Genomic DNA, 15,140 nt, shown 5'->3' with positions numbered 1-15,140 from the left:
ACTTCCACCAACCAAATGAGCGCAATTAAGAGACCACCCCACAAAGTTCGCCTGTAGCCTTGACGCCCTCGATGTGGGATGCGGCCTTGTATGTTATTTCTAAGCACTTTGAAATACTACTCGGTGTTTGTAAATAATGCTTGGAAATGCTGCTTTTCAATGCTTTTCAATGCTTCGAAGCTGAAGAAGTGGTGTACGAGATGTGACTATGCTGGATTTGGTGTTGAACGATAGCAGACCGGAGTAGGGAGGGCAAAGTATCGAGGCATATAAAACGGGATGCAGGTGATGTATTGATCATCAGCCAATTGTGAAGACAGCGAAGATTCGAACGACAACAACCCTTTCGGATCTTTTCTTGCAAAGCTTGTTCAACTTGAATCGCATCTGCCAACACATATTATTAACATGGATCCTAACGCCTTTACCGCACCTTTTCAGGTCACCAAGACGCTCCGCCGTGATATCTATCCGGCAATCGACCCCAAGAAACCCGAGTTGAGTGCCAAAGGCAAAACCATTCTAATTACTGGTGCTACAGGTGGACTGGGTGGTGTATGTCAAAACCATAAAGCATTATCCCACATGCTCGCTAACGTATGCTTCAGGAAGTTGCGCGAGCCTGGGCAATTGCCGGCGCAGGGGGCATCGTGCTCACAGGTCGCAATGAAGAGGGTCTCAAGGAACCGGCAGAGGCCATTGCATCGCTCAGCCCTTCTACCCGGGTGCTCTGCCTATCCGCCGACTTGACCAACGAGGCTGATGTCGAAGCGATGTTCACCAACGCTATAAACCAATTTGGTACCGTGGATGTGGTACTACACGCCGCTGGGAGCATAGGCGGGGGACCGGTGGGTGACTTGCCTCCCAATGCTTGGTTCAGCGACTACGAGGTCAACGTCAAAGGCTCTTACATCCTTGCGCACTACTACCTCAAGGCTGTAGCGGCTGGCACCCTTATCTTTGTTGGTACACTGGGTGCATCGTTCACGTTTGCTGGTATGAGCTCGTACTCTGGAAGTAAGATGGCGTTGCTCAAGCTGGCTGAGTATCTGGATGCTGGTAAGATCCAATTGATCTGAAAATCATATCGTCACTGACTCTCTAATAGAGAAACCAAATCTCCGCGTCTTCACTGTTCATCCAGGAATCGTCGCCGCAACAGAGACGCAGCGTGGTATGATCGTTGATTCGCTCACGCCCTTCGCGCTTGACAAAGGCATTCAGACAGGTGGATTGTCTTTGTATCTTGCCCAGCCTAAGGCAGATTACTTGAAGGGCTCTTTCGTCAGTGTGAACTGGGATCTTGACGAACTGGAGAAACACAAGTCGGAGATCACCGAGCAGAAGCTCCTAAGGCTTGCTTTCCTTGGTGCTAAGCTGGGAATCGAAGGCCATCCGTGGTCCAATTGACTAGAACGTATCTTATGAGGGGGTATGTGTTGGCTCCTGGGTAATTAGCGCAACCTGCTACGAGCAGAGAGCGAACAAATCAAGGCGCTATCCACCCAACCCTCGCCATTGGCCAGCTTATGTATGCTTTATGTTCGATAGGTAGCGCTTCGTAGATGCCACTCATAACATGATATGTCCACCCTTTCATATACCAGAATTTTTCCAAGTCGTGCATGAGGACGACAAAGTGAGCGTAGACGATGAGCGGCAGCGGGTCGCATCGTTGAAGTCGGTCGAGAAAGTCTTCGCTCATGCGATAGAGCCACCCAAAAGCGACATGATATTCTCCATCTTTGCCACCGTAACGATTGGAGTACATCTCCTGCAAGACCTCAACGCTGTCCACGTTGTCATCACGGTCAGCGGGCTCGGAGACGAACTCAACATGCTCTTTCAGCTCCTTTAACTGCTTTTCGTACTCGAATGGCCCGTCCCAGGGTGGTAGAAGTCGACCTTTGCCACGAGTATTTGGCCCATGCGTCTTAGAGAAATGGTCTCTCGGGAGCGAAGTCAGTGTTGTACGGATTCCACGAAACATGACCAGCCAGTCCGATCTTCCATGCTTGCCAAAAGCAAGGTACTCACCAGCCTGCGGTCCTCTTGCCCAGCTGACAAAGCAGATCATCTGAACAGATTGAAGGACCGCGTCACAGTTATCAGGACTGAGGCTGGCTATCTCTGGAGTAACGAGTGCGAGCGCTCGCTCGTAGTGGTAATCTGCAGTGGCGGTGTAGTATTCTTTGCGGTTTGGGCGACAAACGGCGAGATGAAGAGCCGTAAACGCAAATATGAGGTGCAATACGTGCTGGTTTTTCATCGCGACTTCTTCGGTTAAAGCTTGTACACGAGCCACGCCAGCAGGCCATGCTGAGAATGAGTGACATGTCGTCGTTGCCCAGTGGTATGTGAGTTCAATTTCAGATATCGGAAGGTCACCTGGCTCTCTTGGATCCGCAAGTCCTGATACGGCAGCGGAGATCGCGGGATTGGCGGGATATTCGCAGCGAGCTTGCCTTCGTTTACAGTTGGCACAAGATGGCTTGCCCTCGTCACACTAAGCATGTTGTTAGCACGTTGAGCATGACGTCCAACTTAACCCCACGTCCAATACATGTTCGCCATGTTGTATACATGCTCTGGAATTTCTCTCGCTTCTCGAGAAGAGTGTCGCGAATGATTGCGGCCAGCACATAATATACGTACCTTGATGCGACGTGACTTGCAATTTACGCATCCAGCCCGTGACTTGCGATGAGACTTCCTTGTTATCTTCGATCGTCTTGACGTGCCCCTTCCACTGTGGTCGGACGGAGAAGGCTCGCGTGAAGTCAAAAGGGACGCTCCCCTCGAGTCCGATGTGGCCTCCGTGAGTGGCGAGTCTTGCTGCATGTCTATGGTGCCGTCGCGTCGAAGACGTTGAGGCATCGGAAGGCGTATTCTGAGCGAGGAGCGCGTATCTTAAGAGAGACAACGGCCCCAAAGAGGCTTCGGCTAGCGGCCTACATCATCGCTTCTAGCGTCCTTCTATATTGCGTCGCTGGCCGCAGCATCGCAAACATCTCCAGGGAAAGACCTCTCCGAACACTCACTGGGCCGAAGCCGCTCGACTCTCTTTCCCTTTTCAAACATCCTCTGCGTTTGTAGCTTCGCAACGAGTGTTCAGATCGCGCGTCGATCGCCCCTCATGCGACACGAATAGGCCCGGGCTCTTCTCTCCGATCGTGTTGCCAAGCCGCTAGTACTCGCATTGCTCGTGTTCTCTTTGAATACGCAGTTTCTAGGTATAGAAGTTTGGTGCACTCCTATCATGCTCCACTTAGCAGGGCTAAATCTGCAGAGAATGACATGCCGTGCTCCTATTTATGAACTGCGCCGAATCTTGCCTAGGGCCGCGTCGGCGGTTTGAGAGCACATATAACCATAACATGGCCCGCTGCTCTGATCCACACTAACCCATTCACACCACTTTCCTTGCGACTTCAATCCCTAAGCCCCCAAACCCATTCGGACGCAACACAAACCATGGGTCGACCAGGAGATATCGAAGCCGTGTACAATAAACCATCTTCATCAGTTTCATCTTCATCACCACCCTCGATACAGTCGGTACCATCCGTGCCACCACCGCCCTACTTCAAGTCACACTTCATCTCTCCATCGTCTTTCAAGTCGGCCGTAAACGAAAAGCTCGACAAGCCTGTCGTATCTCTCTTCCGTCTCAGCATCCGCATTCTCCAGTTCGTATTCGCCCTTGCCTCAGGCATATCCTATGCCATCGAACTTGGCCATACAACAAGCGATGCGAGCTCAGACTTCATATACGCACAAGTTGTGTTTGGTCTTACCCTCATAGTCTTGGTCATAGACAGCATAACAGCACGGAACTACCGTATGACCTGGGTGCCGGAGTGGATCTTGGCCATCCTATGGATCGCTTGTTTCGGCCGTTTCTACACAATTTATCTGCGTAGCGATATTGAGCAAGGATACGACAATGTGGATGAAGGACGCATGAAGAGAGCTGTGTGGTGCGACCTCATCAACGCATTACTGTGGATGGGAAGTGCCTTGTTCTCTTCATTCATGTGCTACGCTGGAATCAAAGCTGCCATCAAGGCAAAGTTGCAAAAACGGAGGCAAAGGAAGGAGGGGAAGAAGGCAGTTAGAGAGATGGGTCAGATGGAACAGGGCGTTGTCGGACGGTGACGTTGAGTAATAAGTCGGAGGCAATATAAAGAGAGAACATATAACGTTCATTACTAGTAGCGAAGGACATGCGTACTTTGGGTATCGCAAATCAATCCACTACCACTCTCACTCCCCAAACAGGACGCACTAATTAGCTAGACAAAAGTGATCAAAACATCTAAGAGGATGAGCGAACTTGCTCAACGTGGACGTTGTCATCCTTCTCGTAACCAGAAGTCATGACGTTCTTCTCAACCACCTCAATGTCGACGTGAGCAACCTCAGCCTCATCACCATCGAAGATCTTGGCGACCTCTTCAAGAGTGGGACCACGGGTCTCGACGTAGAAGACAGTGACGAAGACGAGTTCAAGGAAGATCCAGCACTAGTTGTTGTTAGTAAATGGTATTCAGAAGACCAGTCGGTGCAAAACTTACAGCGTAGATAGTGTAGAGCTTCCAAGTGGGGTGAAGATGGTCGAATCCCAAGGGGTTGACGTATTGGTTGATAGTCAGAGCAACTTGGATGAACAAGTTCATAATCATCAGACCCTTCGCACGGATCTTGAAGGGCAAGATCTCAACTGTGTAGGCGACGAGCAGACCAGACCAAGCCAACGCGTAAGCAACAGAGAAGATCCAGATCATGGCAATGACAGCCTGACCAGCAGCCTTGCTCTTAGTAGCCTCTTGCTGCGACGAAGCAATCGTCCAGACGATGAAGGTGACGCACATGGCTGCGGTAGCGGAGATGAAGAGCGGGCGACGACCAACGCGATCAACGAGTAGAGCACAAGAGACTGAGACGATGAGAGAGAGGATAGTAAGTCCACCATTGATGCCAAGCTGGGTGTCAGGGTCGGTGATACCAATGGAGTTGTAAACATCGGTAGCGTAGTAGGAGACAAGACCGTTGCCGGACCACTGAGAGAAGAGACCAAGCGATGCGAGAAGCATAAGTCTGTACCGGTTACCCTTGGTCTTGAAGAAATCAAGGTAGCTGGAAGTTTTCTGGTACTGGAACTCGAGGCGGAGGGTCTCTTTGATCTCGGCGTATTCGAACTGAACTGTAGCGTTGTTGGCATCACCGTTTGCGTGGTACTTGGCAAGGATTGCAAGGGCCTCCTCGTTCCTCTCCTTGGCGATCAACCAACGCGGAGACTCGGGGATAAACCAGATGGCGGCCAGCTGAATGATGGAAGGTGCAGCCTGAGTAAGAGCGGGAACGCGCCAGCACCAGTCACTGTCGATGCGCTTGGTACCAAAAGTCAACCAGGTGCAAACAATGGCACCAACGTTCCACAAGCAATTGTAGACCGCAGTGACACGAGCACGATGTTGAGGGTGGCAAAGTTCGGTGAGAAGTAGAGGAGAAGACAGCTGAGCTAATGAGTTTCCAAAACCCATGAGGAAACGCCCACCCATGAAGTAGTCGAGGTTCTTAGCAGCGGCCTGAATGCAAGCTGCAACGATCATGATAACGCATCCAAAAGTAATGCATGCTCGACGTCCGAAACGATCGGCAACAAAGGGAGCGACAGGAAGCGAAGCGATCGAACCGATAGAATAAAGAGCAGTCAAGAGACCAAGAGTGTCTCCCTTCGGATCGTTGAAGTAGTCGGTCCATCGGGGTAGGATACGCAGGTTGTTCAACATGGAACTGAAAAAAGAATTAGCCTTCAGTTTTAAGAGGATTGTTGCTAGATAGGCTTACCCATCGTAACCGGTAGTCGCAGAAGCGATACAGATGAAGAAGGCGTAGAAGTAGAGCTTGCGGAGACCAGCATCGGACCTCCAGTTGACCTGCTTCAGATGAGGTGCTTCAGCCTGCGCGGCTTCGACATCGGCCCTGCTCTTCGCAACGGCACCCATCTTGGGTGTGAACTTCTGGGAGAGACCCATGATATCCAACTCTTAGTCCGGAGACTGCTTGTAGAATCGAAACAACGAAGGAGTGTGTGTAGGTTGGTCTTGAAACGCACAACCGTACACTGTCCTGAGCAGCAGGGTATATAAGCTCTTGACTTGTCAGGTTGGGCTGATTGCAGCTGAGCCTGGATAGATTGAACATGTTGGTGCTTCATATATATGCCTCCCAGCCTGCGAGGTACTATGCTCGCATAGGCTCTTGGCTCCAGAACTGCGTTCTAGCGGACCGGTTAAATGCGTCTGGGGAATTGTGTGGCTCTCTACGCGGATGAACCGCCGTATGGGGTAGAGTGGGCGGCAGATGGCCCAAAACGGTGGGGTCAAGGGTAGCATGCCCAGACCACAAGCTTCGTCTTTACAATGAACGGGTCGCCTTACTACCAGTGTCAAGTCGGCCTCGGCGTGCGGGACGGCCAGCCGTCAAGAACAACAAGAAGCCTAAGCATTGAGGCTCTCTCAGCAACAGCCATCTCGTAATGAGAATGTTGGTTCTGGCTGAATCAGCCCCGGAGGCATACGTTCGGTGCCACAAGGCCCGTCAGCCCGATATGCCTCCGGAGGCTCGAGGACAAGCCTTCCAAGCTGGCAATCTTAAGACTCGGCCATACAACCTTCTCGAAGGTTGTGATCAGCTGCGAAAGCGTCGCATGCTACGGTAGAATAGATTAACCAGCCTCTAAAGCTCACGACTCCAGAGACCGAGAACGTGGGTCTGACGACCGCTTTTTCAGGGTCTCCCATGAAGATTGGGGCTAGTCTGGGGAATATGCCAGAGCACGCGGTGCCCAGGTGATGAGGCGTGGCTGGCGGAAACAAGGAGCCGCTCTTCCCCCAGCTTGCTAACTCGGTGCCACCCGAACACGTGAACGCAGACAAGCATGGGCTAGCGCCTAACGGTAAAGAGCTTCATCTATCATGCAAACTAACCCATTATTTTGCTTTATTCCCACCGCGGAAAACTCCACATCTGCAACGCAGTATCCCGCTTTTCTTGTTGCGCCATCAGCGCCTTGAGCCGTTCCCCAGAGATTTCCCCAGAGATCAACAACTCAAGCGTCTCGAGGAGACTTCACACAACATGTCGCAAATGCTTCACCATATCTATCCATCCCATCCTACTCTCGTATTGCTTGTTAGTATGTGCTGCAGCAGGGTGATCCTTGGCTAGCATCCTGTCGATATGATTCGGCCACCGTATGGACGGGCGGTCTCGCTGACACCTGGTCGATGTCTGCAAGCCTCCAACGGGTGGCTGGTTCTTTTCTCCATGCTAATTTCTCGACTACCACGCTCCAGTCCTCGATCAGCGGAATAAGTATAGGGCGGATGAGATCTAAGCATCCCGTCGCGCCTTTTGCACTGGCCAAATCGTAACAATCAGTTGGGTGCATTGCTAACCGCTCACCATAGCGCTGAATGCCATGGATTCCTACGCTGGATGCTCTGGCCGCTGTGCCCCCCCCCCCCCCCNCCCCTTTGGATCCTGCAGGAAGCCTGCATACGCGGGTGGTGCGGCAATTGCTTCCCCAATGCTTGTTCGCAACCCCGAACAGGCATGCAGCAGGCCTGGCTCCTCCTGCATGCCGTGTCTGCCCACACCCAAGCAATCTTTGCCTGTGTTGGCAGTCTGTCCTATCGAAAAGTCGAATCTGAGTGCTTCCAAAGCAAGCCACGCCCAACACACCCTCAAAATTTGTGGGTCGTGTACATTGAGGGCGCCTGATAGTCGCGCAGCTGCATCGCTTCGTCTTGCGGATTGACCAGTATCGCGAGATGGGCAGGGTACTCTGGCTTGACTGACCCAAACAAAACAGCGTAGAGTTAGCCCGAGTATCCACAGCAACCACCAACACTGACCTTTACGGTCTCGCATCCAGCCTGATGGGTCACCAGAGCTTGGAAGCTCCGTTTATAGTAGTCACGACAAGGTATTGTACGGATGCTAGTTTAGTGTATACCGACTCCGATCAGTCGCAGCCATACATTGGGATCCCACGCTCGGACCGTCATGATTATCGGCATGTCCAGCCGTTTCTTCTCTCATGGGGAAAAAGTCTGTGGACGACAATTCGAGGACGCACGAGCGTAGGATCCCCGAAGCTTCTACCCGATACCTCTTCCCGTTTGCCGCCGTCTGGACACCACAAGCGCCACGCCACAAAACAATACAATTGCGTTTGAGCCTCGCCACCGGGGTATTAGGCTAAATGAATTCTTATCACGAGTCGGTGGCTGCTCTAATTATGTCACTTGGTAAGGACGTCTAAAGAGAGAGCCAGTCAGTTGAGTAGCGCCTATTCAAGGTGTGATGGTTCATCGCATGTCGTGGCGATCAGGAACACTTACACTATGGTTGGTCAAATGCCAGGTTGATCATGGCGTTGTCCTGCGTACACGATTCTGATTCACATAGTTCACCCATTTGTGTTCCTTCTGGTTGACTTGATAATAGGCGCCTGAGACGTTTGCCTGAAGTCTAGATGCAAGGCGAGAATCATCTGACTCCAACAACGGCCACCCTCCGATCCTTTACTGTATCCTCTCATCGACGCGTGACAAAAGCAAGATAGATACAATCTTGAGCATAATTTGCTGATCAGCAACGTCCTGTGGCTCCACTTTGTCGATCAAGGGAATACGCTTAGGTACCAGGCGCTTCAAGTGGCTGTATCATGCGATTTTGTGCGCATCAGCTGATGCTACTCCTTCGCGTGTACTGACATTTCGTTCGACTTCCTAGCGTTGAGTCTGAGTTGACAGCCGTGCCAGTACTTCAGGTTATAACACAGGAGTTTTCGAAGTCCGACATGTGTCCCAGGTACTCCTTAGGTCGCCCGATAGCCTGCTTGCTGTCTCGAGTAGGAAAGAGAAGCTGCGTCATTACTAGTACGGCTATACGTCCTTTGTATAACAATACGTATAGGCTGACACTGGTACCGAGAATTGCTATCATCCCAACTCCTTTCTTTCGTTCTGTAAGCCTTGTAGCCACGTGCGCTCATCAGCGATTGAGAGAGCTTTTTCATTTGAACCAAGAAACCTGGAACTAACCAGACAGGTCTCTATGGGCTTTGTATCCAGGTCTGGCGGCAGTGTTTCAACAGGTGCATAGTTCTGAGGAGCGGAAGATGGTGCGATGCTCGTCGTGGTCAGCTAAGGTGGGTCCAATCAGGTTCCGTGGAGCTCCGCAGTGCATGGCATCATGACTACCCGCGTGCACGCGCCGTCATGCTTCGCATTGCATAGCCACAGTCGCCCAATGGGCCCTCTCACGCCCAGGACGTTACGACCACGATCAGCAAAATGTGGAGCAGCAACGGTTTGATACGAGGAAAGAAGTCTTGGGCCACGTCTGAAATCTTGGGCGTGCCACCAGAGGCCGACGCTGGATTCAACATGTCGCACTCGCTATCCAACTTGACAACAGTGTCGTCCGGTCTCTAGCCTCGTCGCACGTACTTTCGCCACCACTCAGCGCATCCGATACTGCAAACATGTTCGCAAAGACTGGGCTCCTTCTGCTGACGGCGGCGGCGGGCGTCGTGGGCGACTTCATGGTCTACACAGAGCCGCCAATCCCAACGTCGGCCATCCCAACCTTCGCCAACCCATCCGATGTATGCTGGGCCCATGCATAGCATCCGCCGCGGCCGTACTGACAACTACGCAGGCCTCGAGCTGGACAACCTCCGTCTTCCTCAACGCGCAGATAGCTTACGGCCGCTTCACAGGCTCACTCGGCGAGCCCTATCAATCCTCCCTTACATCCGCCCGCTCCGAAATCGACGCCTTCGTCCGAACCGCCACAAATTACAGCATCCCCGCCGAGGTCACCATGGCTGACGAGGTTCGTTGTCATGGCACGACATGCATGTGAGACATGGACTGACTTTGCATCTCTGCATCTGCAGACGCCCACCTACTTCTCAAGGCCAGATTGGTACACAGCCCTGCCCAGTGCGGCCAGGTCCTTCAAGGAACAGCAGGTCAGCGACCAGTTCAGCATCGTGAGGAGCGTCATTGCCGCGAGGGCTCCTACTTCCACGACGGGCTCTGAGGGAGCCGCCATGCCCACTGCACTTGCTGGACAGTGGCTCCCGGCCGAGTTTGGCGTCATGGCGGCTGCGGCTGCGGCTGCCTTTTTGTGAGGTACCATCAGATCATAGTCTACATAATACAACCCAAGCCATCACCACCGTAAGTAGGCCAGGACAAGTAATATACTCGCGCATCAAGCCAGGTCCGAATAACCCCACCCAATCCTACATGAATAACACCAATGGCACGCGTCGCTGTACGTATCTCGTATCCACCAAGCGTCGCCTATTCTTGGCGACCATCGTGTGCCTGACTTAACACCAAGATTGCTATAAGAAACTTTGTTACAAGAACCGGAATTGGGTCACTCATGAACCAACAGACATCTTGTCTACGAAAATGTCAAATTATGATCAAGCCCACTCTTTTCCTGTCTGCGTTCATCCCATCCCTCAAAACTACCCTACAATCTGCGCCTATGAGCGCCGCCATTCCAACTCCTCGAACTGCAAGCATGCTGTGGTCTTCATCGGTGGACTAGGTAGTGGTCCGCATACGACGCATTACCTTGGCGCCTTGAATGCCATGTTGGAATGTGCTAGTCAGAGTAGCACGGATAACGTCAAGTACAATCTGTGGGAGTTGAGAATGAGGTCTAGTTATACCGCGTTTGGCTATGGAAGTCTTAAAGAGGATGGCGAAGATATTGCGAGTCTGGTGGGACATCTCAAGGAAATCGGAGTGGAGAAAATCGTTCTGGTGGGCAGCTCAAGTGGTAAGATGGTTCATGTCCAGCCTCCTTTTCTCTTCCCTTGAAATTACCAAACTCCGCTGACATGCCCAAAGGCTGTCAAGCTATCATGACTTATGCCAGTACTGAGCCGGCGCCACCTCCAGTCGACGGCTATATCATGCAAGCCCCAACTTCAGATCGCGAAACAGCAGGATTACTCATGCCACAGGAACTGCTTTCCGCTAGTCTCGAATACGCTGGAGATCTTGTTGCTAAAGGCAAGGAGAAGACCATCATGCCAGCCTCCTTCATCCCATCTATCATCACCTCGCCTGTGACGGCATACCGCTGGTACTCCTTAGCCTCCGTTGGCGGCGATGACGACTTCTTTTCGTCTGATCTACCGACCTCAGCTCTTCAGTTTACCTTTGGCAGACTGGACAAACCAATGTTAATCTTGATGTCTGAGAAGGACGAGATGGTTCCGCTTACGGTGGGTAAGGAGTTGTTGCTGGGGAGATGGGTCAAAGCCATCCCAGAGGGCTTGACGAGTGAGCAATCACAGATTATTACCACCGCTGACCACGAGCTTCGCGAGGAAAGAGTAGCTAGCTATTTCGTAGGGCTGGTTGTTGAATTCCTAAAGGAGCTCAACAAGGAACCCGCTGGAGCGCCCTTGAAGGTCTGCCAACCATGTATTTGAGAATTCACATTGTTCACATCAGAAGCGTATACAAAATTTGTAAGCCTATGCGTCAGCCCTCCGTTGCTCTACTCGCAACATCTCTCCTCGCCAAAGTCACCGCACTACTCATCCTCTTCACCCCTGTCCCCCATGGGCGGTAAGAATGACGTCAGCGGCCCCATCTGCAACCCTCCCGTGTCTGCGCATGTAGCATATAGAAACCCCGCTATGTCATGCGTCTATTTTCCAGTTTTCTGGTTCATGATATATTCCCGTTTCAAATCCTAATGTGTAATTCAGTATTCTTTGCTTTTTGAACAGTACCCAAATTCAGCTCCAACAACCACACCATCGCGCGCTACTACAAGTCTACAAAATGGGTATCCCCTATTCCCGCCAAATCAACGCCGCCTTCGAACAAGTTACACCCCTCGTAGCTGCAGGTTTCAAAGTCCTCCGTACAACACGCGACATCTCCATTCTACTCGCTGTTATTCAGGTCTTGACTGTTTTCTTACTGGGACTTATTCTCATCGCGCTCGTTGTCCTTCTGTATTGCGTGAATCCAGATTTGGAGGTTCGCTTACACCTTGACGATGCTTGTAACACTCCGTTCGATACTGATGTCTACCAGGAAGAAAGGCAAGCTATCATAACGCCTTGGTTGCGGTACTTTGCTGGTATAACGCTTTGGTCGGTATTGAGAACTCTTCTCTCCCTTCTAGCGGTAGCAGGGCTTGCGGGGGCAGCGACATGGCACTTTTTCTTGGCGAAACAATGGGTCGAGGATGTGGAGTATGAGGGCAATGTCGATGCTGATAAGGCGCTGGAGGATCTAGATGATGATGCTCAGGCTGAAAGCGGTGGGAATGGTGGAGACAATGGAAAGGGAAAAGGGAAGAAGTGAGAAGAATGTAGTCATTGGAGGCAGAGGAAGATGGCGCCGACCATAACTACTAGCACAATTCATTACCGTTACCGAACCAGCAAGTCCTACAACAAACAAAATAGAACTTGCCAGTCATCTGACGTCGTAAGAACACTACTATTACAACAATCTCTGCCTTGGACTATACCCCTCCCAATCAAGCAAGAGTAACGCAAACATACCACCCATAACCGGCCTAGCCTTGAAATCAATTCCATCCGGCTGTTTTCCATCATCTGCCTCGTAAAGATCGCTAAAGGCATGCGAACTGGTCGTCTCGCGCACCCACTTCGCCAGTTTCCCAATGAACATGTCGCGCGTTTCTTGGCTCGCGATGGCAGCGCAAAAGACCTCCCAGTCAGACTTGGTGTAGCCATGCCGTGTATCAAGGGGAACGCCATAGTTTTCGCTGATGGTCGGGTAGAAGGCTGATTGAATGTCGTAGATCTCCTGGGGAACGAGAGTGAGATTCAGCAGGCGGTCGTTGTAGAGGTTGTACAGCAGGCCATGGGTGTCCTCGTTGCCGTAGTTCAGGATGGCGTGCGGAGGAGTGGCGTTCTTGTTCATACCCAGGTCTACCCATTTGGTAATGTAATCGTGGGCTACGGCGGTATAATTTTCCGCGTCATCGGTCTCGCCGACGATGCGCGATAGTTGCGACATGGCTTCGAGTCCAATGATGCCTTTTAGTGCGAGATTGGTTTGATTAGGCAGATTACCAGCGAAATCGTCGGTGGAAAGCTGCAGGGCTGGGTAGAGACTGTCATCGACGAGGTATTGAGCCCACTGTTTGAGGATGGGGTAATGTTCCTTGATGTAGTCGGAATCGCCGGACAGCTGAACGTACGCAAGCATCATGATCACATTGTTACCGCATTCCTCTAGTGGCATAGGCTCATCAGCACCGTCTGGATGTCCTGTAGCATTGGGATAGTGCGTTCCCAAATCGTGGATAGCGGATTTCTTTGGGTAGTGCCCACTTTCTTGGTTCTCAAAGTGTGGATCGAGCATCAACTTGACCAACTCGGGGTTGGTGTAGAAGAAGATCGGAGAAGCGGGATATATGACGTCGATGGTCTGAGTATTGCCGTTAGACGAGATTTCTTTGAGGAACAAGTAGTGCTTCTTCTCAGTTCCAACGAGTTGAGTAGCCCCGAATGCCTGGCGAGCAGCCAGTGTGGTAAGTACGGCATAGTCATCTCCTGCTATCGTCTTAGAATCCTTCGAAATCTTATCATCGAGTTCAGTGGAGAGTTCGCTAGACTCATTGTAATCGTTGTAGAAGAAAGACAACGCAGAGATATCATCTCCAAAGTAATCCCTCCATAATGATGGTAGAATCACAAGGCCGTCCGCACCCAGAAACTGAATGGCGTCGTCCTGACATAGACCGATCGTGAATAACTGTGACTTCACGTCTGAACCAACGGAACCCATAGCTAGGGCGTATCCAAACACAGGCCAGCCGGTGTTAATGGGTCGGAACTCTGGGTCTTCCCCATTGTCAAGTCTTCCGTCGTTGTCAAAGGCATCGCGGACTTCAGAGTCTGCGCCCGACTTGTGCGTAAGACCTTCCACTGTTTTAGTGGAATAATACCAGTTACCCCATTGTGCTTGGTCGTTGTGCTCGTTGAAGACTTGTTGGTCTTGCTTCCAGACCTTGTGGTAGTTGACGCCATCCGACGTAGTACCAAAGCCCCATTCAGCTACGGCAGTGAGATCTCCAGACACCCATTCTGACTCGGTTTAGCGCACACACATACATAGGGATAAGCTAGATACTCACCAGCGCTGATGTCAGTGTAGATCTGCACATCATGTTCGGAATTGTCGAGGGATGAGACCTCGACGTCCATGTAGGAGAAAATCAGTGATTGACGCTTGTAGTCGTTGGGAGTAATTGGCGACAAGAACGTGACCTTGAGTTGAATCTTGTCGTCGGCAGTAAGGGTAAAGATACTCCTGGTCGACGTGTACTCGTATGACGTTTGATTAGCCAGATCGTTGTAGCCGTCCGGTGCACCCATCCAAACGAACGTGTTCCCATCGACTCGGACTAGACCAGTCCACCCCAGCGTCTGTCCACTGCTTTCTATTAGTATGTACTAAGCAAGTACCGTTGAAGGGCGACCTACGTCCAGAACGATGGCCATTGACCGGGCAAATATCCTCCATCTCCGCCATTACTGCCTGCAGGAAACCATGCGCTCAGATATGGGTTCTTTACTGCCAGAGGCAAAGACGGTGGGCGCGTCGGGGTGAACTTCGAGGCGGACTGGGCAGCAATGGTAAGGAAGAAGTTGATTAGTATGGCTAAAAAGAAGAGAAACATATTGGATGAATAAATGGTCGGGGAGTGGGTAGGGAAGAGCATTAGAGAGCTATGAGATAAAAGAATCATTTATATACACTAAGCATGGCTGCTCGTTCGTTTTTATCGCCTCGTGCTCATTGCAGCTAGTTTTCACGGATGCAGGCATCGGTGCATCGAAAGAGTTACTACCACCACTGGAGGTCGAAGCTTTCTTAAATTCTAAGATCAGCACTAACTTGATCTAGTACGCAATCGAAGGCTGCTTGCCCGTTTGTATTGTATCGTGGTCACTGCAGCAGTACGCCTGACTTACATGTGGAGGCCATGCTAGACTAACTAGCAAAGGTCCGTGAGCACGAGGCTGACCGGCT

The 15,140-nt window shown here is 51.4% G+C and overlaps 6 protein-coding genes across 6 annotated transcripts; 3 read left to right on the top strand and 3 right to left on the bottom strand.

Moving 5' to 3' along the window:
- Nucleotides 1-321: 321 nt before the first annotated feature.
- Nucleotides 322-1,413, top strand: GT037_003908 (uncharacterized protein; the record flags this gene model as incomplete). The annotated part of the gene is made up of 3 exons (XM_038928955.1): nt 322-555; nt 609-1,062; nt 1,112-1,413. Coding segments are annotated over 3 exons (990 nt in total), but the record flags the coding sequence as incomplete, so codon positions are not given.
- Nucleotides 1,414-1,492: 79 nt separating this feature from the next.
- On the bottom strand, nt 1,493-2,844 carry GT037_003907 (sequence-specific dna binding rna polymerase ii transcription factor; the record flags this gene model as incomplete). Its single annotated transcript, XM_038928954.1, has 2 exons — nt 1,493-2,509; nt 2,659-2,844. The coding sequence occupies 2 exons, from the start codon at nt 2,842-2,844 to the stop codon at nt 1,493-1,495; spliced, it is 1,203 nt and encodes a 400-aa protein (XP_038788661.1).
- A 633-nt stretch (nt 2,845-3,477) lies between these two features.
- On the top strand, nt 3,478-4,161 carry GT037_003906 (uncharacterized protein; the record flags this gene model as incomplete). Its single annotated transcript, XM_038928953.1, has 1 exon — nt 3,478-4,161. One exon carries the CDS (start codon nt 3,478-3,480, stop codon nt 4,159-4,161), a length of 684 nt encoding a protein of 227 aa, XP_038788660.1.
- A 160-nt stretch (nt 4,162-4,321) lies between these two features.
- On the bottom strand, nt 4,322-6,044 carry GT037_003905 (hexose transporter protein; the record flags this gene model as incomplete). Its single annotated transcript, XM_038928952.1, has 3 exons — nt 4,322-4,528; nt 4,581-5,802; nt 5,857-6,044. 3 exons carry the CDS (start codon nt 6,042-6,044, stop codon nt 4,322-4,324), a joined length of 1,617 nt encoding a protein of 538 aa, XP_038788659.1.
- Nucleotides 6,045-9,517: 3,473 nt separating this feature from the next.
- Nucleotides 9,518-12,434, top strand: GT037_003904 (uncharacterized protein; the record flags this gene model as incomplete). The annotated part of the gene is made up of 7 exons (XM_038928951.1): nt 9,518-9,688; nt 9,742-9,918; nt 9,983-10,215; nt 10,277-10,365; nt 10,435-10,884; nt 10,956-11,524; nt 11,862-12,434. Coding segments are annotated over 7 exons (2,262 nt in total), but the record flags the coding sequence as incomplete, so codon positions are not given.
- Nucleotides 12,435-12,575: 141 nt separating this feature from the next.
- Nucleotides 12,576-14,787, bottom strand: GT037_003903 (duf-domain-containing protein; the record flags this gene model as incomplete). The annotated part of the gene is made up of 3 exons (XM_038928950.1): nt 12,576-14,191; nt 14,242-14,540; nt 14,591-14,787. The coding sequence occupies 3 exons, from the start codon at nt 14,785-14,787 to the stop codon at nt 12,576-12,578; spliced, it is 2,112 nt and encodes a 703-aa protein (XP_038788657.1).
- Nucleotides 14,788-15,140: the final 353 nt, after the last annotated feature.

Source organism: Alternaria burnsii (assembly GCF_013036055.1).
Source record: "Alternaria burnsii strain CBS107.38 chromosome Unknown 730, whole genome shotgun sequence".
Classification (NCBI taxonomy): Eukaryota; Fungi; Ascomycota; class Dothideomycetes; order Pleosporales; family Pleosporaceae; genus Alternaria; species Alternaria burnsii.
The sequence above is the reverse complement of the archived record's forward strand: the minus strand, read 5'-3'. Positions and strand labels throughout refer to the sequence as shown.